General features: G+C 38.3%; 1 protein-coding gene across 6 annotated transcripts in view; it reads left to right on the top strand.

Annotated features, from left to right (window-relative positions):
* The first annotated feature begins 6727 nt into the window (after positions 1-6727).
* Positions 6728-20986, top strand: part of FRMPD2 (FERM and PDZ domain containing 2) — a 66474-nt gene continuing 52215 nt past the window's right edge. For 4 of the 6 annotated variants that reach the window (XM_063405707.1, XM_063405712.1, XM_063405713.1 and 1 more), the window contains exons 1-5: positions 6728-7755; positions 15747-15842; positions 17192-17320; positions 18677-18834; positions 20186-20251. In XM_063405707.1, the coding sequence (XP_063261777.1) occupies positions 15779-15842; positions 17192-17320; positions 18677-18834; positions 20186-20251 (417 nt within the window). In that variant the 5' untranslated portion in view covers positions 6728-7755; positions 15747-15778. The remainder of the gene's footprint in view (positions 7756-15746; positions 15843-17191; positions 17321-18676; positions 18835-20185; positions 20252-20986) is intronic. The other 2 variants (XM_063405708.1, XM_063405709.1) reach the window with 2 other exon arrangements.

Raw genomic sequence — 20986 nt, forward strand, 5'->3', positions numbered from 1 at the left:
CCCCGCCCGGCTGGCGCTGCTCCGCTCCGCCGCCCGCCCGCCCGCCCGCCCGCCCGGGGCCGGCCCCCGCCGCCCCCGGCCCCCGCTGCCCCCGGCCCGCCCGGTTCCCGCTGCCCCCGGTCCTCACCGCCCCCGGCCCGCCAGGCTCCCACCGCGGCCCTGCGGGGGCTTTGGCGCCCCGGCTGCCCCGGGCCCGCGCATCCCCGCTGAGAACCGGCATCGCTCTGCCTCCTCCGCGCCCTTTCCCCTGGAGCAGTTCCTTTCCTGGATTACGCCCGGTAGCCAGACCTCTCTTCCTGCTGGGGCTTTCATGAAATATTTGCATGTTTCCAGGCCTTTGCCCTGGCGCTCTGTGCCAATGCGCTGGCACCTTCCCTCGCACCCTGGCGTCGGTGCTGCTCCCAGACATCTTTCACGGCCTTGGCAGCTCCAGGCCTCCCGCTGCACGCCTGGCATGGCAGTGCTTTATCTCACTGCTGGGCACCTGGAGTGGTGAAACCTTTTCTTTTTCTGTGTCTCTTTTAGTGCAGCTATGCCTTTAGTTCCTGGCACTTTACATGAGTACTCTCTCCTTAGACTTTAAATATTTTCCTTAGTATATCATTGTGAGGGGTTTTTTTGCTTGGTTGGGTTTTTTGGTTTGTTTGTTTTTCGTTCTTCTTTTTTTCTCTTCTATAGGAAGGTCCCTGCTTAGAGACAAAAGAAGGTCACTCAGCCAGCTGCAGCAAGCCTTTGTATATTTTTACTGCAAAAAAACGCCCTAGGAGCAGTATTTAAAAATACATAAAAAGATAGGAGTAGTCATTTTTGTTCACAAAGCATCCATAGTAATGAACAGTGATTTATTTTAACACCAAAATGGATTAGCATAATACACATAGTAACTCAGCTGAGTGGGACTGTAGTGATCGGACAAAAGGTGGCTTAAACCACAATAGCTATTTTGCAAGTAAATGCCTGATTATGTCCATAGTCACTTTTAGACAAGCTGAAAATAGAAACAAGATATCCTAGGCGTGTGCCCTTGCGGAATTGCTTCACTGAGGAGGAAAGACCTTGTCACATCAGGAGAGGTGCTGGAGCTGGGTGAGGCAGCCCCATCTGCTCCCTGAACAACAAGCAGTGCTCCCAAGAAAAGTGATGGGTGTCAGCAGTAGATGACTCTTCTGGAGGCACTGGTTTGCTGAGCTGACATGCTCTCCAGAGGGGTGTGCTGCTTCCCAGGAATGTGACAGAGACTGCCGAGCCTTGTGCTGCCCACTGGCTGTTATCTGCTGCTGCTTTTCATGTGAGCATCTCTGGTACAGCTAGGAACAGGCTGAGGAGTGTGGAGAGGCTTTACAGGGCCCTGGGAGCAGTGTTAAGGGACAAGCAAGTTGGAGCACAAGCAAGTTTTTTCATCAGTCCTCTCGGTCAAAGGGAAGGTGTTTGAAAGAGCCACTTCATCAAGAAGAGATCCACAGGAACTGTGGGTATAATAGGGGGCCCAGTTTTTCCTAGGACTTTCCTCAAGCTAGGACTTGAGAAGCCACAGCCAGGATCAACATCCATATCCTCCTGTGCAAACAGATTGATGAATATTGTTTGCTGAGGAAGACAGATATATGTAGAAAGACAATGCCAACTATGACAGTTTTTACAAAATCCTGGAAGTAATACAAATAGAAATAAATAAAGCATTTTTGGTAATAATATCTTTCTGAAACATTTTTTTTCACCATTGGTTGTGGCAAAGAAGCTGGATTTCACATAAGAAAGTGAAATGGAAATTTGCTAGCAAACGCCAAATTAATAGACATATTACAGCCTAGAAAGGTGTACCAAAAAATCACACATACTAATTGATGATGAATACAGATGATGTTAGAATGTTTCCTTTTAATAACAAAAAATAGCTAATGAAAGAAACATTGTAACAGCTAGATTTTAAAATTAATTGCATCTTGCAAAGCCCTATGAAATCAACTCCAAGTAACCACCTAGAGGGTTGTATTGTATTTGTTGTATTCCCTCTATAAATGGGACTAGAAACAGACCTCAGTTGAAAAATGCATTTATACATTTGAATTCTGACTATTGGCAAATAATGATGAACTGGAGCAAATATTTTTGCTTAGTAGTAACCCAACTGAATGGAGCTCTTGCTGGCTTGAGCAAATGTCAGAGGAGGCAAGCAGCCACCGCGGGGCACCATGCGACAGGTTACAGACGGGGAGGTGGGGCCGTGCTCCCGCCGACACTGAAGCTCAGACATTTCCGCACATCTACGCAAGAAACTTTGTTCTCTCAAATATCATTAATGCTATTAACCCCCTCGTTGTTGTTCCTGAAAGGTTCTTCGTCAACTGCCATAATTCCATGTACAGCCAATTTATATTAATTGTCACACTGAGTAAATAGGCAGCAAAGTATGTGCAATCATTAGACATATTCAGCCAACTGGAAATTGTTTGTGGAGGGATGTGTAGGTTAACTGTTAGAAAGCAGTGTTTATGGGGTCACATACCTCATATTTCTACACACTGATATTAACACAGCATAGGGTGTTCTTTATTTATACTGCTATTCAATAATAATTTTTCATAGGCAATTCAAGAAAAGTTCTTGGGTTTTGGCATTACCTTTCTAAATTACATACTGGCATTCCCTTTTTGCACCCTTATCAATAAAGACTTAGTATTTGGCTTTCTAAAAATTATTCTAAAAATAATTTTATTTTCTAAAAATAAAGGGCATTTTCAAAACAAGACCATAGGGAATTTTATGTCGGCTGCTTCTTCCTTTTTATGACAAAGTGATCATAATTGGAAAAGCTCCTATACCATCCTCTCTTCATGGTTTCTGCTACATGAGACCATCCAAAGTTGACCAAATATTTAGTGACCTTACACAGAACACACCACTCATGACTCTGGCACTGAACACAGGGGATACTTAAGGCAAACTCTCAGTAAAGGTCTCTCCAACCAGCATTCAGTGTTCTTCATCCCTGACCTTGCCCTTCTGGTTAAAAAAAAATATTTCCCAGGAGTGCACCAATTCTTGTCAAAGTTTTTAAATTTCAGCTCCTAAATGTAAACACCTATTCTAGGTTAGATAATATGTCATACAATATCTCTGACAAGAGCTGGAAAATGAAGCTGGCCAACACCAGTTACCTTACATCCCGTTTAAATGCTAGCTGAATCTAGCACTGCATATGATTCCAATACAAAACCTGATAACTTCAGAAAGTAGTTTTGAAAAACAAGTGATAGTGAGCTAAATGGTAGAGGAGGAATACAGACAATTTAATCTCTTTTGACTTGGTAAATCTTATGATTTTACCAAAGCATTTTGAAGGCACTTAATAGTGGTGTTAAGTCTATACTGCACAAAACCTTACTTAGCACTCAGTGAACCCCATTAGGCAGAATAAGGAGATAACTTCAATAGCAAATAATCCCCTGTAGATGAAACTGTACCTCTTTGTGCTAGTTTGGTGCCTGCACACATCTCTGCCTTATGGAATAGTACCCTGTGACGACTTATGCTCACTCATTCTAGGACTATGAAATGAAGATATATTTTGATCACTTCAGCTATTGTAAAGAAAAATTATTTTCACTCTATAAGTAAAGTGTTGATCTGATATACACAAGTTAATGTACACAGGTTTCACTGGGGTGACAAAGAGCATAACACATAGAAAATGTCTATTCCAAAAGAAAGAAAAGATTTTTTTTCCCTTACAACCAGTGTCCATGTCCTTGCTGGGTAAAATGGCTATTTTTCATAAACCTATGCACTGAGAATATAAATGGAATTTCAGCCCATATCTCAGAAACCTTTAAAGCTTCAGTTTTTCTTTCCTCAAATAATGGCCTGAACTTACTTTTGCAATTTAGAAAGTGGTTGCAATTACAGTTTGAGAGCATTTGACATTAAATAGTAACCACTCCACATCCTCTTGTCCTGTATCCTAGATGGATGCATTGGAGGATGTATCATAGGATACTGGCCTCCCATTGAATTATTTTTGGGATCAGCAGAGCTGCAATCAGGTGTCACAAACAGGAGCTACTTGTTCAACAATGTTTTCTTACTTCACATCATATCTCAAAAGCAGTGTAAGAAGCAAAAGCAAATTAAACATACTGAACTAAAAGTGGTATTTTAATTGGGTCTCATCCATTCATAGAACTTTCTAAAGATTTAGAAACTCCCAGAGGTTTAAACCAGACTTTGCCAGCTATTTTTCTTAAAGAAAACTGGTGTGAGTGCCAATAAGAGTTATGCTGCCTTTCTGCACTCTTCAAACACAAACTTAGAAACAAACTCCAATACACTTCCACTCCCAGTTTAGTAATATTTTAAAAATTACCTTAGGAATTATTTCTTAAAGGGAATCAGGGTGTTCAGATACCCTTTTTTTTTTTTTTTTTTTTTTTTTTTTTTTTTTTTTTTTTTTAAACTGAGCTGAAGGTTACATAAATCTGATGTGATTCCCCTGAAGATACTGCTGTGAAACACCCCTGACAGCAAAGACCAGAACAAGAGCACAGACTCACCTCCCTGTATTACTTTGCTAAGCTAAATATAGATGACTGGACAAATTCCAATCTGCTTAGAAACCATGATGGAAATTAAACTTTAATTTGCACATCTAGTAGACATAGAGATGATGCATGGAAGTACACTATCAGAAGTGGTTAGATCCTGTTGTATGACGTGAGAAGATCCAAAACAAAAAGGGGGATTCTCTGATTTTTCTGAAAGCTCAAGCAGTCTATGATCCACTCCATGGGACTCCAAATTAAAACTAGTTAAAACTTAACAGAAGCACTAGAAGTCTTCTCTGTTAAACAGAAACCACAGACCTGAGCTGTAGATGTCATTTTGACAGCCTGCCTGTACCACCATCATCTGAGAAGTAAATAGTTCTTCACCTTTATGTAAACTTTAAGAGCTTCCCACACTTCAGCTTCTGTGGGATAAAAAGGCATTAATGTCAGAGAATAATTGGATTCTGGCCATTGCCGGTTCTCAGAAAGCTGGGAGGAACATAAGGGAGATCCTAAGCCTCCATCCAGCAGTTCCCTCACTGGGATAAATAGTCTTTCATCTTGTTAACCTTCTTTCATAGTGATCTAGTTACATAAACTTTGCTGCAATTACATACATGTCACCTGTACACAGTGAGGATTCAACAGATGAACAGAAGGAATTAAACTGAAGCTCTCATACTGTATATTTGAGTTTGAGTCTGAAATACTGCTTTGGTTCAATTCAGTAGGTTGTGAGTGAGTTTCTAAAACGGCTGCTTTCAATGACTATTTAGAATAAAGAAGGAACCATGGGTGAGAATTTGATCTGACAGATCTGGAACTGCTGCTTATGCCAACAGAACTACCACAAGTTTGCAAGTGCATGTTTTCATGACAAGAATCATTGAGTCTTTTCTTAAAGCAATAGAACATAAAGTCTTTATGAACTTTTATTAGTTAATCAAATCAGCATTTCTACCTGATTTAATGGGAGCATGTTCACTTAACACATTATTTCTAGCAAAATGATTCAACAAGCCACACACACCCTGTTAACTCCACAAACAGCCTTATACACACACCTACTTAAATCAAATCTGGTAGCTACAAATGCACCACTAAAAATAGCTTTCCATCTCCTCCCCACTCATTACCTGAGGAAGGAGCAGTCACAGACTTCTGTGTTGCTTTTGTCCTGCTAGTGTGACTGTATTGAACAATAAGCAAAAGGCTTTCTGAGCTGCATCAATGCTCAGATTTTATTTTTATCATTAATAGCCTCTTGGCTGATCTGTTGGTATCTGCCTCCACAAATTCAAAAAATGAAGAGCAGTATCAGTCTAATGATCACAGGAGAAGGCAACAAATAGTTTCTTTTGCACAGTTGGTAAGGTTTATCAATAAATGTTGGTTTGCCAACTCCAGCATGTTCTGCTTGGGACATCTCTGACGTGAGACCTTTCTGTTTAGTTCTAGTCCTGTCACACTGCCTGTCAGATCAGATTTATGACTTGTGGACCAAGCCAGAATTTATAAAAAATGGTTTTATTTTGCTCCTACAAACTCAAGGGATCAGAGAAGGATATGAAAGGATGGGTAATGTACCCAGTGGGAGAATTCAGCAAAATATATGTTTTCAGTGACATTTTGGATAAGGCAATATTGCACTTCCAAGCGTCAAAAGAGAGGGATTTACAGCCATTGAGATGATGAAAACCTGAATAAATTTTCTTTAAGGATAAATAAAGAAGACCATAGCTTGTGTATTTTCCTCAAAAGCATATGTCAAAACTCATACACTTGAAGGGTTGACCAAACTGAATGTGAAATCCAGAGTGTGGGCTAGGGACAACAGTGGCAATACTCAGAGTGATTGAGAAAGAAAAAAGGAAATATGAGGCTGGTTTGTTCTTTTTTGTTGTTGTTTTTTTTTTTTTTTTTATGATGAACTTAAATGAGTAGTTGCATAAAGTTAGACAATGAAAGAAATCCAAGATTTTCATTTTGACATGAGTAGAGAGATCTACAATACAGTCATCTGTCAGGTACTGCCATAAGGATTGTAGAAAAAAATTGCATTTGCAAATCCCATTGTTCAGGGACAAAATATAGGGAGAATGATTAAACAAATGAAGATCTGTGGACTTATACAAAAACTAAAAAAACAAAACAAAACAAAACAAACAAACAAAAAAACCCCAAAAACCAACTTAAAAAAAAAAAAAAACCTAAAAAAAAATTTAAAAAATTGAAGAGAAATAGAGCTGGGAAAAATGGAGGAATACCTAATGTGAAGAGCTTAGTGAATAAGTCCAATAGAACTCTCTTCTGTTTTACTAAGGTTTTATTTCCTTCACTTTCTTACACCCAGCTCACAGTTGCCCTGCAGCATCTCAAGAGCTCCCTCTGCCCTGCTGTGAGCATATCTTCACTCTACTGTAATTTAAAAAAAAAATCAGACTAGACAATGTTACAAAATGATTAAATTTCCTTCCCTCAGTTTTGGGTGAGTTTATTTTCCCGCCAGGTAGACCCATCAAAATCTTATCTGCATTGTTTATTGAGTCTGAAGGATTTTGCTGCTCATACAAGACCCGCTCACCCCTCGGACCCTCAGGCTGTGCTCTGGTTGTGCTGTCGCTGCCGGGGCTGGCCGGGGGCTGAAAGTGACATCAGCCTGCGGGGTTTAGGTCTAATGCTCCCGTGTGCGTCAGGTAATCCAATTGAGTCCCTGTAAGTCGACGGACCCAGAGATTTATACTGAGCCACTTCCTAAAAGCTGACTCTCATTACCTGGCAAGTGAACAACCAGAAAAAAAAGGAAAAAAAAAAAAAAAGAAAAAAAAAAAAGAAAAAAAAAAAAGGAGTGTAAAGAGCCTTAGCAGACCTGACGTTGCCCTCAACTTCAAACCAGGAGCTGCTAGGTTTGCCTTGCAAGCAAGAGAAGGAAACTCACTGTTTACTTGCTAAGCCACTTGCCAGACCACACAGTGCTTAGTTACAAGACACAAACAAAGCAGTAGAGAGAAAGCAAGAAAGGGGGAAAGAAAGAGAGAAGACAGAAGGCAAGAAAGAGAAAGAGAGAAAAAACAAGAAACAGAAGTCCAATCAAGAGATGAATATGTTTAATGTTATATTTACAACTACTATGGTCTAAACAATCATTATTGGGCAAAAATATAGAAGATTACAGACTATTCTGGATGCAGCATCTGTCCAACTTGTACAGGTAGGTTCTTACGTATTTCTCTTAATCTCATTATCAATTAAATAAGTATTAAATCACTCATCATCTTGGCTTTGTACAGCAGTATCTAATATTTACCTTGTTGTTTGGGTTTTTTACATTAAACCTCATTTCATTTCTCTTAAATCATTAGCTAATTCTGATTAGAAGGCTTCTTGTTTGTATGAGAAATAATAATGCAGAGCTAGCTGGATTGTCATCCAGAATGTTAATGCTCAGTTTCTCCTGCCTTCTTTGGGAGTTAGAAACATTCACCTACAACAGAATTGCTCTGTTAAAAAACAGGGCACCTCAGCATAGTCTAGTTGTCTACTGAAGGCAAATAGGTAGAAGGCACTAAAGTGTTTCTGCTCTTATGGCAGGGATAAGTTTTTGTTTGCATAACACGGTTGATATGATTCTGGAAAACATGTTTAAGTACATTGTTTTTTCATGGATCTGTACTCAGTACTATTATTTTGGAAAGAGCACTGAACTCCAAACAGCAGAAAGACTTCCAGTGATTACAACCTGTGACTCAAGACTCTCAATTGAGAAACTGCTTTCCTAATTTCTTCTCTACTGCTCTCCTTGTTTTTAGCAAGTCCCTACATTACAGTTTGCATTTTCTAAAATAAAAGCAGCTTCATTTTATGGAAGTTTTGGCACAGGCTTCATAATCATTACTGATCTAGAAATTTATAGATGTAGATTCCAGAGGAATACAAATACTGATAATTAACTATTTACATCAGAAGTGTTTTATTAATGGTGGGAAACCGCATCATCCTCAATGATGTGGTAAAATAAGAGACTGAGTCTTTCTCAAGTAACAGAACCAGCCAGCATCAGAATCAAAATCAGAAGCTTTGAATATCTCTCTTCTGCAAGCAAAGGTGTAACTGTGGCACTGTCAGAACTCAAGAACAGGTTTAACAATAAGCAAACCACAGCAACATTGACTACAATAGGATTAGCTGTGAAAGGCTATGGAAAGACTTTGGGAAGACTGGACAATTTAAGCCAAAATCTTAGCTCTTCATCTTTCATTTAGGACTACATTCTTCTTTGGGACCTGAAGAAGCTGATGTACAGCCTGCTCAAGTTCTTTTACATGTGTTGTGGTGCTACCTATTAACCTCAGCATCACCGTATCACTTGACCCTTCATTCCCTGTTCCTATGTCTGGCACAAGGCTGCCTCATTTCAGAGAATTACATAAGGCCTTAAAAAGGACATAAATCAATAAATAAAAAGAGAAACATTACTGTGGTGCTTGAGTTCCACTGTCCTACTATTTCTGGCGCTGCAGCAGCAGAGAGCATGGCTTTGAAGCTTCAATCTTTGAAGTTCTAGAATAATGTAGATAACGTATTAGATGTATTAGATTTAGTTCTGGGTCACCAGTCTGGTCTACTCTCATGCAGAACAAGCTTTTATGAAGGGTACATGAGAAAAAGCAAAAAAAAGTAGCACTAGCTCCTTTAGAGGCAGCAGCTGTCTATCATACACAGATATTCTATGAGATTCTTGGCATTTGGCATCAGCCAGGGCAGAGGAGAAAGGGCATATAAACTTACCAAGAATGAACATAGCACCACTTTCTTTTGATTGCAGTTATCCAGGGAGATGTTTTTAGGTACTTTTATTGAAAGAATACCTACTTGCCAACTGACTGCAGACAGTGTAATATTTTCCTCTGAAATTCACTGGTAGGTTCCTTTTGAAGTACAGAGGAAATAGGAATTTGACCCTGTAAGTCTGAATTTGTAGGATGCTGAGTTTTTCTAAATTTTCTTTTGGTATCAGTAACATTTTGTGCCTTTAAGGAACAATGTCCATAGGCCTTGTAATAAAGTCAAACTTTTAGCACCCTTACCACCCAGCTCATGAAATTCCCGACAGAGAGGCACAAAACTACACTATTCAGGAACTAGATTTCAGCTCTCTCCTTCAAAGATTAGACTGTTTAGAGACTGGCCCACCTCATGTGAAATTTATGATTTCCTAGAAAAGAAATTCATCTCTCTGTAGCAGTGAAATTTTATCCCCCTTCAGTGCTGAATAAATTGCAACAGTCTGGTTAATTCTCCTATTGATTTAAGTACATGTTTCTAGAAAGGAAATAAAATAATTTACAATAGAGAGTGAAAAAATGCCATATAACTAAGATAGTTTCATTTCAGCTATAATTTCTGGGACACAATCTTCCTAAGGCAAGGTCATGCTTTAGCAACAAGGCAACTCCCTTATTGACTTGTCATTGTTTGCAGATTTGGCTCTGCCTGTACTTTATTCGAACAGAAGTTTTTAACAACCTTTTAAGTGTTTATTCCAATTATAAACCCACACATTTCCAGCCCATATTTCAGAAAGTTAAATTTCATATTTAATGAGATTCATCTCTCTGTCATAAGGAATATAGGGTACTCTCTCCAAAATTATAACAACAAGTTTACAGTGACTCAGAGTATAAAATTTGTATGTGGACTATATGTGAATAAATGAGGTTATGATGTGAATTAATTTCAAACTAAAATTTTAAAAAAATGTGCTCCTTTCAGTCTTCAAAATTTTAACATAGTTAAAATTTGTTTTTATTTGATGGAGAAGCAGTAGGTTGTTCTTAAGTAAAAGAATTAGAAAACATTCAGGGTTTTTTATCCAATTACTATGCTTATGTATTCAGATAAAAAACATAATATTATGAATGATAGCATCTATCCAGAACCCTTTAAATATATAAAAGGGTTACTAGATTTGGTCCAACATATACAGAAGAGGCTCAGACTTTAATGTAGGCATTTAAGAAAGTCTAAAGTACACAAGGTGGGCACCTTCTGTCCCTTTTAATTTCTCTAAAATATGCATACATTTATGATTGAGATACTTAAGATATTATATTTATTTTCAGTACATTTTTTTGCTGTGTTTCCCCTAAGATTATCAGTAACAATTTGGTGATAGCAGCAACCAACTGAATTATCTTAATTCAATTTGAACTATATTTAAATATAATTTAAGAATTTACTTGGGTTTTCAATTTTACGAGCTCTAGATGAATACTACCTGTACAATAAATACATTTGGTTGTCATTTCTTAGTAAATTATTTCTATACTATATTTTTGTAACTTTGATTTTTCTTATGGAAAAATGCTGTTCTTCAAGAACAGAATACAATCTTAAGTATTAAATCAGAACAATCATCAACACAATAGATGTTATCAGATCCTATTCAAAGCTCACTGTTACAGGCTGATGTGATCATCTTCTTTCCTCTTTCTTGTTACAGTTTTGTGGTTGTTAAGAATTAGATGAAAAACAAAAAAAGATTTAGAGTTGTCCCTTACCGTCTTGTCACAGCTTTCGTTGATTCATCAGGATCTTCCAACTGCCTAGTCCTAAACATTTTGGAGACCAATATCTCTCAAAATCTCAATACAGTATTCAAATTTACAGGATTTGGGTTGATTTTTTTGGTGTTTGGAGTTTTTTTAAGAAGCAAAACACAAAGCTTTGAGCAACAAAGAATTGTGATCTTCATGTGAGAACTGTTCACTTAAGAATATTTCAGTGCAGACACTGGAGTGCGGCAAAATTATTTCACTGATCCCAAACTGTCTGTGGAAACCCAGAATCAGATTAATACATATGTGCTATGGAATAATCTAGTGCCTTTATAAAAAGCAAGTCATATCTTCCCATTTTAATTCAGAAATTATTATCTATATCAAACATTTAATCTGTATGCACACTAGGATAATTTTAAATTTAAAATTTGTCTCTTCATTCATTTTTATAACTATGTGATTTTTAAGGGCACAAAGAAAATCAGTTAAGTTTTTTCCTGGAGATGTCTCCTACTGAATGCACATTCATGCCAAATGTTGTTGCTCCCACCATGACTCAGAGGAGTCAGAGGCAGTGAGATTGATGCATCATTCCTTCTCTATTGGTGACTACAGAAAAGATTCAAGACGAGTTGTTAACAAATTCTGTAAATTTACTTTGAAATTAACACAGATTATTTCAAAAATATAGATCAATCCCTTTTTTTCCTATTTTTAGTTCCCCTAAATTTTTATTCCAAATTTGATTTATTATGCAGCCAGTCTTGAGATAAGCTGCAAGAACTTTTCTTTCTGTGTTTGGAATATTTGATATTAAACAATGTTTTTTCTTCTTTAGTGAGATATTGTGTTTTAATTTACATCTATTCCTCCATGAATTTTCAGCCCCTTTTGATGAAGTTTCTGAACCTTTGTGTCGTAAAGATGTAAAGATATAAATTTATCCCTGCTCTTAAATATAAGGCACTTCAAAACAATGTGTCACTGTCAGTTATTAATCTTTGATGAGGAGAATCATAGAGAAAAAACAAGAGATAGGGTAGCCAATCTGATTTCATCTTGGTGGAGCTCTTCATCTGAGTATGGTCAGAAATTACATTACTTGATATGTAATTAACCCACTGTCCAGCACTCAGGTCAAGTAAAAGGATGCCAACTAAAAACACATTTTCCTTATAACATTTCATTTTAAAAGATCTTTCAGAATTAGTAAGTCTGTCTTCTTAATCTGTCTCTATGGACCCATTTTCAGTACTTAAAATCAGTCTATTAACCCTCCAACATCCTAGCAAAGTGTCACTTCAAGCTCCCATATTTCCTGGTCTTTAAAGCAGATTCCTTGAAGTCTTGCCGACCTGAGGTCCTGTGGCTAATTCCCTTCTTTCAGAAAGTTTTCTTTTCCCCCACTGCATCTTGCTGCCACTAATACAAGTTCTGCCTTTGGTTATCCTGAGGACTGAGCTCCCTTTGGTTTGGTCATTTGTTTACAGAAGGTGCTTTTAGACTAGCAGGTAGCACCTGAGTCCTAAAATGGACTGCTAACATAGCTAAGAAATTGGAGGACAACAGATAAAAGGGATGGAAGGCTAAGGAAAATGCTGTGTCTAGAGAAAGATGCCTAAAGACCATCTCTTTATAGACTTGTGTGTAGGTTTATCAGTGTGTCCTTTAATGACACACTACAGGAAGCAATTCCATGTCTCTAAAGCTGCCCTTGAAAATGACTGATGGATACTCAGGCACTGCAGGTAAATTAAGCAAAATCAATATTAACCAACTGCACACACGTTCAAGTGTAGTGGGGGTTTTGCCAGCTTCCACAGACTGTTATAAGCAGAGAACTTTTCATGGTGCAAATGGAAGAAGTCACACTCCAAGTCCCTCTCACTTTTCTTTAAGTACACATCTACACTCTTTTAATGAGGTTAGTGGCCAAAGTCAGCAATCTCTCAGGTCTTTCAGAGCACCTACTTAAGTGGCTCTCTCTCGTCAAAATAAATTAGTCACCTCTAACAGAGGGGCTGTTATGGGCATATATGTTCAAACCATAAATAGGCCTTTCCAGAAATAATTGTTTACAAAATTAAGATTTGTTTACATCTTCCAGCAAATTAAGAGTTGGTTAACTTTCCAGATAGATATTTTGCAATATATACACACAGACCAATGAAGCAGAACTGGAAGTTCAGTCGCACAAAAAGACGAGACCTCTGCATGAACAGCTTCCAGTAAAAATTGAAAGGCCTTTCTGATTTGACAGAAGCCTTTCCAGTTCACAGAATGCTTGATTCCTACCAAGATTATTCCTTTGTTGTTGTTTTAATTGCTGTTGTTGTGTTTATACGCAAACTATTTTGCCAAAGTTCTCATTTCCAGTTGTTCTTCAGGATGTCCAGATGGGACAAATCTGTTCTTGCTTTATGCCTTTACAAGTAGACCAGAAACAAATTTGACTCCATATTTTACTCAAAGACTAAATGTGACTTCTCCTTCTTCATCATCTTCTTCACTGGTGTGTCCTATGATCTCCTTTCATCTTTTTTCACCACCATCCAGATAATGGATTGACTTTCATGCCATAAAACTTATTGTACAGCTGAATCAACTCCCCAGTAAATTCCCTCTGATAAGTGGGAATGAAAAGGGCTGTCATGTAGTTGGAAATCCAGCTGACCAATTCCTCTTGAGGATATTTAATGCACCTGACTGTGTTTGATAAGGGAAGGTCAGTTTTCCTACAAAAGTAATAGTTCTTAGCTCTTTTGCTTTCTTTACACGGTAAGCAAAATATCAAAAGTAACGATGAAGATTGACCAAAGCCACGTTGCTCCTTTACATTTTACTAAATACGACTGCCAAATACAATAAAGTGACCTTGGCATATGAAATTACTAATGCACAATTGTTGCTAAGTGTCAAATTCAGATGTAAATTTACTTTCATGATAAATTTAATTTCTTTCATTGACTCCAGCTTTCAATGGGCGAAAACTTGCACATATGATAAAACAAAATGTATCAAAATTGTATTTTTAGAAAAAAAATGTGATTAAATAGGTGGATGTTGCTGGCAAAATAATGGCTTAGCCTCATCCCAATGCAACCTTTCATATCTATGCAAGAAGAATAGGGAAAAATCTGTTGACTTGAGAGAGCCCACATAATGAATAAATGTGTTGTGAAGATTATAACAGGTGGGATATTTTAGGCTAATTTGGATGGTACTATCTTCTTCCATAGACATCAGCAAAATCAGCCTTTGACCTCACAACACAAATTGGCACTGGAAGCTCTTTGCTACTTTTTCCAGTCACAAAAACATTAACCTCTATATCCTGGCCAGACTCCAAAGTGGGTGATTACATTCTGCTGCTCTAATTTTCCCCTGCAGGCTCAACCAGCATAATTTCCTGATATGCAGTGTTACTGAAAAAATTCCCTTTTTGCAAAGTTGCTGTCAGTTTTTCCTTCCTGCCTCCTCATTAGTCTTCCTTGTTTTAGGAGTTGTAGGCTGTTTGAAGGCCAGAATTGTTTGGTTCTGGATCACAGATTTTACTAAACTGAGGGACAATGAATATGGCCAGTGCTACAATGGTAACAGTATATCTCCATTACTTTTACTCTCTTATAATACACATAGTATAGCCTGGCTGTAATTTTTTCCACAAGTACTGATGCAGTTAGATTTTTGTTAAAATCTAACTGCATCAGTGCTTGTGGAAAAAAGACCATCATGTTGGTCTTGAAAACCAGAAGTCAAAAATACAGTGTAAAGATACAGGGCATTCTGAGTGTGTCTAAAAACCAGTTGCCAATTGGCTTGTAAAATAGCATATTGCTTAACTCCACACTGATTTAAAGCAATAATTTTTTTAAAGAAATGATGATTTCCATGGCCATACAATCTAATATTTTTTCAAGAAGTTTGCACATAATTGAAAGCATAATTCATTTAATTCATACTTAGTATTGATCCAAGACATTACTTTTACTTATAAAAAAACATTCACTACAAAACCTGAGTATCTCTGGTATAACTGCTGATTTCACTTTGGTTCTATAAAGCTGTAACACCTGCACTTTGGATAGTTGCTTACTGAGTAGCTTAAGATAGTTAGAAATATCAGCACTGAGATCACTTGGTATAAGCACTTGTCTCTAAAACAGAGGATGCAGTGCTCCTTCCCCCAGCACAGTCTCAAATAAAACAGCACTAAGTGCAGTCTGAAGGATTACCTGTATGGAGAAGTCACCCAGATTCTGGCTCTGGGGACGTGAATTGATTGCTTAGTCCCAGTACCACAGGGTTAAGTGAAATGCTATCACAGTAATTTATTATTAAGAGAAATGGTGATGGCTTAGATTAAGAAGATTTGTCTGTCTCTTCTAATTAAGGTTAGGTTTGTAAGAAGCTTTACGGCCCTTTGAAGCTACAGAGACTAAAATTAGGACTCTGGTTCGTTTAAAATGTCACTAGGTTGGTCTATAATCCTGTAGTGGTTGCAACAAGGGATCATTCTTCCTGTGTTGTGATTCCTTGTTTGCAAGCTAGTGAGCCAGGACAAGACCCCATGAAGCAAAGTCTGAGCAGTCTATTAATCAGCAACAAGTTGGTCCTACAGGACACTGTAATGCTCTTCCAGTGACCTCCTGAAGACTCCATAATGAACGGGAAATGGCAAAGCAATCTGCTGTAAGACACCGGGAGCTCTGTTGCAGGCAGAGAACAAACCATGGCAGTAAGTGGGCTGTGTACAGAGTGAAGAAGTTTTGGGGGGAAAGATCTGTCCTCAGGCTGTGAGTGAATTCATTTTATGGTGGTGTTTACAATCCTATACAAGACAATAGCATTCCAGGCTATAGTTTCCTCACTTGCTGGTCTACAGACAACGTTAAAACTTCAAATCAGTAAATGGATCACTTCTAACTTTTCTCATTATTTCCCTATTTAGACAGCATCAAATGAACCTGTGGGGCTGTTATAAGAGAGTAACAGAAAAAGCTGCTCAAAAATTTTTAGGAAATTTGAAGTTTGGATTCAGTTTTCCTTACTGATGGGTAGACCTAGAGCAGCTCTGACTAGATTAGTAAATTACAGAAATGTAAAACTCATTAGATGGAAAGATCAGATGCATTTATGAAGAGCAAAGCCTTCTTTGAAAATATTTAGCATGACAAAACATTTGAAGGAAAAGCAGCCATGATGCTTCAAGTCACAAGTCAGTTTCTGGTTGGCTGGGATTACGAAAATACTTTTCCTGTAGGTAGGGCATGAAATTAGGATACATTATAGAGTGCCTTTGTCTAAATGATCTGATGCTGTGTCGCAACTGAGAAAAAACAGGGTGAGTGTGTGGACCCATATCCTTCTGTAATGGACCAGGTGTTATGTATTTGTCAGATAGGACAGTGTGCTGGGAGCCACTAAATTCAGCAGTTCAAAAAGAGTCATCTTTTAATTTGGTTTAGTGAAACAAAGCAAGTTTATACGTATATTGGAAGGGATAAACTACAAGCACTGAGTCTAAGATATGTGAGCAAGAAAATCTCTCATCAATGAATTTAGTAAGAGAATTTACCAGCTTTTACTGATCAATCTGCTGAGCAATGAATGAAATTTAATTGCTCTGCAGCATTGTTTATAAACCTTTTATGTTACAGGGCATATCTTTTGCATTGTCATCTTTTTTCTTAAATAAACTGTTTCATGTTTTTGTAGACAGGAACGTCCAATTAAGCAGCAAAATCAATCACCTGTCATTCAAATAACCACTCACAAAATCTGAACAGTACATATTCATGAAGGACCTGAGTAAAAACTATTTGCTCCACAGAATCTTATGAGTGATTTCAAATGATGAGTAAAAGGGCTCAAAAATTGCAGGAAGTCACTTAATTCAGTCCCCTTTGTTTATGCAGATTAACAAAGGGATAAACAATACCTACCTATTCTGAACAAAAAAAAAAAAAGCAGAGTGGTTCACAAAGTATTTCTTACTGTGAGAGAATGGTGCAGCTATAATCCGTAGGGTTTCTCTTGAGCAATTGAGTCCACTTTAGTGTGTCCAAAACCCAGTATCTACTGCAGCAGGCATGAGCAGTTCCTGTGTGACATTGGCCGAGGTCCTGTGGGCAAAAGGAAGCCCTCTGGAGGAAGAGGAAATATGGGCACTCCTGTACCTGTCCACAATGCAACTTCTGGAGGATCTTCACAAAGGTGAGGTGACAGGTATCCTTTCTAGGGTTCTTACCCTTGGAAATTAATTCTTGAGTTATTTTAATTCTTTTGAGTTTGTTTGTTTGTTTGTTTGTGGAGGTTGGTTGAGAGAAATAACCTAATGGTACAAACAGCATATTGCTAACAAAAGTGAGAAATCTTTCAGTGCTGCTGGGATTATGTGCAGATTGCTGTACTGACATAGAAGGTCTTCACACAGTTTGGGTTTTGGTTGGGTTTTTTTTTCTTCAAATTAAACATCAGGTAGTAATTAATCTAAGTGCAATTATATGCAGACAGAGGAGTCCTTCCTAAAGTCTGAATAACTTGCACCCAGAGAAAGTGCAGTGCCAGCTAGGCTCATGTCCTTCATGGATGGATAGAGAAGGACAGGCAAGTCCACATGGCTCTCCATTCAGCTGGTAAGAGACTTTTATCCTTGATGATAATAATGTGACTTATCATTATGATGATTGCTTGCCAAGCAGGCCAGCTTGAGAGAGCACAGAGCACAACTGAGCAAGAGAGCACAGCTGAGCAACCTGTCACATTTTGAGAACTGTTTATGTGAATGAGTATTCCTTTTGAGGGGAGAATGGACGAGTTCTTACCACATAAGCATGTAGAATCAAAATACAAAAGACAAAAATAAGTGATGTGTAACTTCTACTATAGCTGGAGGAGTGCAAATTAACTACCAACTAGTTTTTAATGGGCTGGAACACTACAGCAGGTTGACTATAGCATCCGTTCTCTATTAACTGGTGTACCAAGGGGATATAGCAGCCCAGGAAACACAAGCACCAGAAATGTGCAAAGAAGGGAAGCACACAGATACCCACCTGGATAGGTTCAGCACAGGTCCATCTACTGACACTGTGCCAGACACTAAGCTGACACTGTGCTCTTTTGATTGCTGACTAAACAAAATAAAATTTAACGGGGGGGGAAAAAAAAAGAAAAAAAAAAGAAGATAATCAGCCTATGTTCCCTATGCTGTGCCAGATCAATTTAGAGTATCTGAACATGAAAACTAAACCAAGAATAAGTAGGTCTGACCAAGCTGGACTATAGGCCAGGTGTAAGGCTGCTAAAACTTGTATTTAGAGAGCTCAGGTCCAGAAGTGATGCCAAGCTGGAGTCATTCTGAAGCTGAATCCAGTTTCCTGGAGCACAGGGAAGGTTACCTGCCTCTGAATAGCATCATGCCAGTTGAGTAAGGAAGGTCAGGCAAGTCATTGTGGGTACAACTCCAGTGATGAGTCTGGTTATACAGGGGAGATGCCAGAAATATGATTTTCTGAGTGCAGTGAATTCAACACTAAGATCTCCATTATCTACTACAACATTTTTCAGACCCTGCCATCTGTGTGATTTGCCCATGGTCAGTACTTCTGTCTGCTGAAGGAAATTTGTTCTTCCAAAACAATGCATCCCAGATAGAAGCTGCCCCTTTCAGTCCACCAGAATTGCTCCATCGCCCAAATAAAAACCAGCACTTTGGACTAACAAAGGTGAGGCATATTGCAAAGTGCATCTTCACAGCACCTCATGAAGACAAGCTTGTGGGTTTTAATGCAACATACCACGCACCTACTGTCACACCCCATTTCTAATAAAACTTTTTTTTAGACCCCATTTTAATCAAATTAGGCTGTAGTTAGAAAGATTTACATGTATCTTGCAGCTTGCCATTGGATTGGATGCATGTCAACATGAAAATCAGTTCTGAACATCAGTCCCACAGGCCTGCAGAAATGTGTTATTTGCAAAGGCCCACAGAAAGGAAGAATATTTCTATAAAATGGTGTTCAAGAAGATATGGTAATTGTAATCCCAGAAGCAGCAGGACTGCAGTATCTGTACAATCAGAGGGTGGAAGCAGTCCCAGGAAGTCAGAAATATGTTCAGCTTTGTTAACAATTTATTTTTCTTCTCTTTGACAAATGAGTCTCTCTGGTAAGACAGTAAGATACAACATTCAGGCACCTAAAAGTTTTAAACGCCACTCAGACCACATGCTCCCTTCAGGCAGAACACAGTATTTTCAGATTCCCACATAATTGACCACTTAGACACTAGGCAGAAAAAGGAAGCTGTGGAATAGGCAGCCTTATTCCAGTAATTATTTTCCTGCATATAACAGCTAGTCAGTCCCACAGGGAGGGGAGAGTTTTAATCAGCAATGGGAGAGCTTCAAAATTCAGAAAGGAGTTCAAATTTCTTTCCCTACTCCTGGCATCATTGAACAGAGGGCAGCCTGGCTCAGCCCCTCAAGCTGTACAGTGGTAATGATGCCAAGATGATTTTTTCTGTCATCTTAGATGATTTTTTACTATCTTGGGAAACCAAGGTCTTGTCTAGAACATACCCTGTAAACTAGAGATTTGGCCCATCCAGGGGGGAATTCCTTGCATGGGGGGATATCACACCATTCATCCAGGCCTCCCACTGGGGCATCCTTGTTAGATATGCTAATTTGTAAGGTTTATAAATTGTAGATGCGATCTGTTGTGTGGGCGCACTGCAGCGCATCCCACTTTGGCAAAACAGTGCACCATAAGGATCCTTATTAAAACACTGAGGTAAAAAACCCTTATCCTTTAACTGTGTCTAGCTCTCAATTTTTTAAGACCAGAAAAAGGCATCACTAATTGCATGTAACCTAGTCCATAAGCTAAGAGTCAATATTTTGCTTTTAGATACTAGATTTAAAAAACTAGATTTAATCTAGTTTTTTAAAAAATCATCTGTGTCATTTCTGCCATTTTGTGACCAAAGACACAAAAAGATGGTGTGTCTAGTATGAGGTTTTTCTGTACTAAGAATTGATTTCTTACAGGGTTTCCTTTTCTGTTTTGATAGATGCTGGTGTATTCCTTAGGAATGACCCTCTATTGGTCAGCAGATTACCAGGTTCCTCCAAACCAGGCCAGTAACACATTTTTGTTTTCTTTTATTCTGGTAGGTTCAAAGAATGACAGGCATAGTCTGAAGTATCACTAAGAGGGGCTTAGTGTTTTGGATCTAGAAACAAATTGAAGAGCTTGTGTTAAGGTCTAAGGTTCACTAAAAACACCAGTTCATGCAAATCAGGGAATTTAGTTGAAGCTCATCTTTCCTTTCCCTTTTTTTCCTTCTATTTCTTCAAAAACCAGAATTTCTCTTCTTAAGATGAATTGTACCTTGTTTTTAATGATGAAGATTATTTATTCCAAGACAATTAGGAACAAGCTACCCAGGGAAGTGGGTGAATCTCATCCCTGGAGATATTTAAAAGATTTATAGTTGTGGCACTTCGGGTCATCATTTAGTGATGGACTTGCCGGTGTTAGGTTTATGATTGCACTCAATAATGTTAAAGGTCTTTTTCAACCTAAATTATTCTCTGATTCTATTATTCTAAGATAGACAGGACTTAAACAAAGATAATTTTGGCATGACTGTGGTGCTGTGCACATTTATGTGCTTTTTCAAAAATGGGATGGAAGAATAAAACTAAATAACTCCCCTTATTTCTGAGCAAATTCCATCAGTATCTCTGCTAGCTGAAATGGTAAATTTCTTGCTTACCCAGAATCCTTTCAAAGACTTGTAACATACATTTTGTTTCATTTCTATACTAATGCTTTTGGTTGTTTGTTCTCAATTTGGAGAGCCCAGGCT

Source organism: Prinia subflava, chromosome 9 (assembly GCF_021018805.1).
Source record: "Prinia subflava isolate CZ2003 ecotype Zambia chromosome 9, Cam_Psub_1.2, whole genome shotgun sequence".
NCBI lineage: Eukaryota > Metazoa > Chordata > Aves > Passeriformes > Cisticolidae > Prinia > Prinia subflava.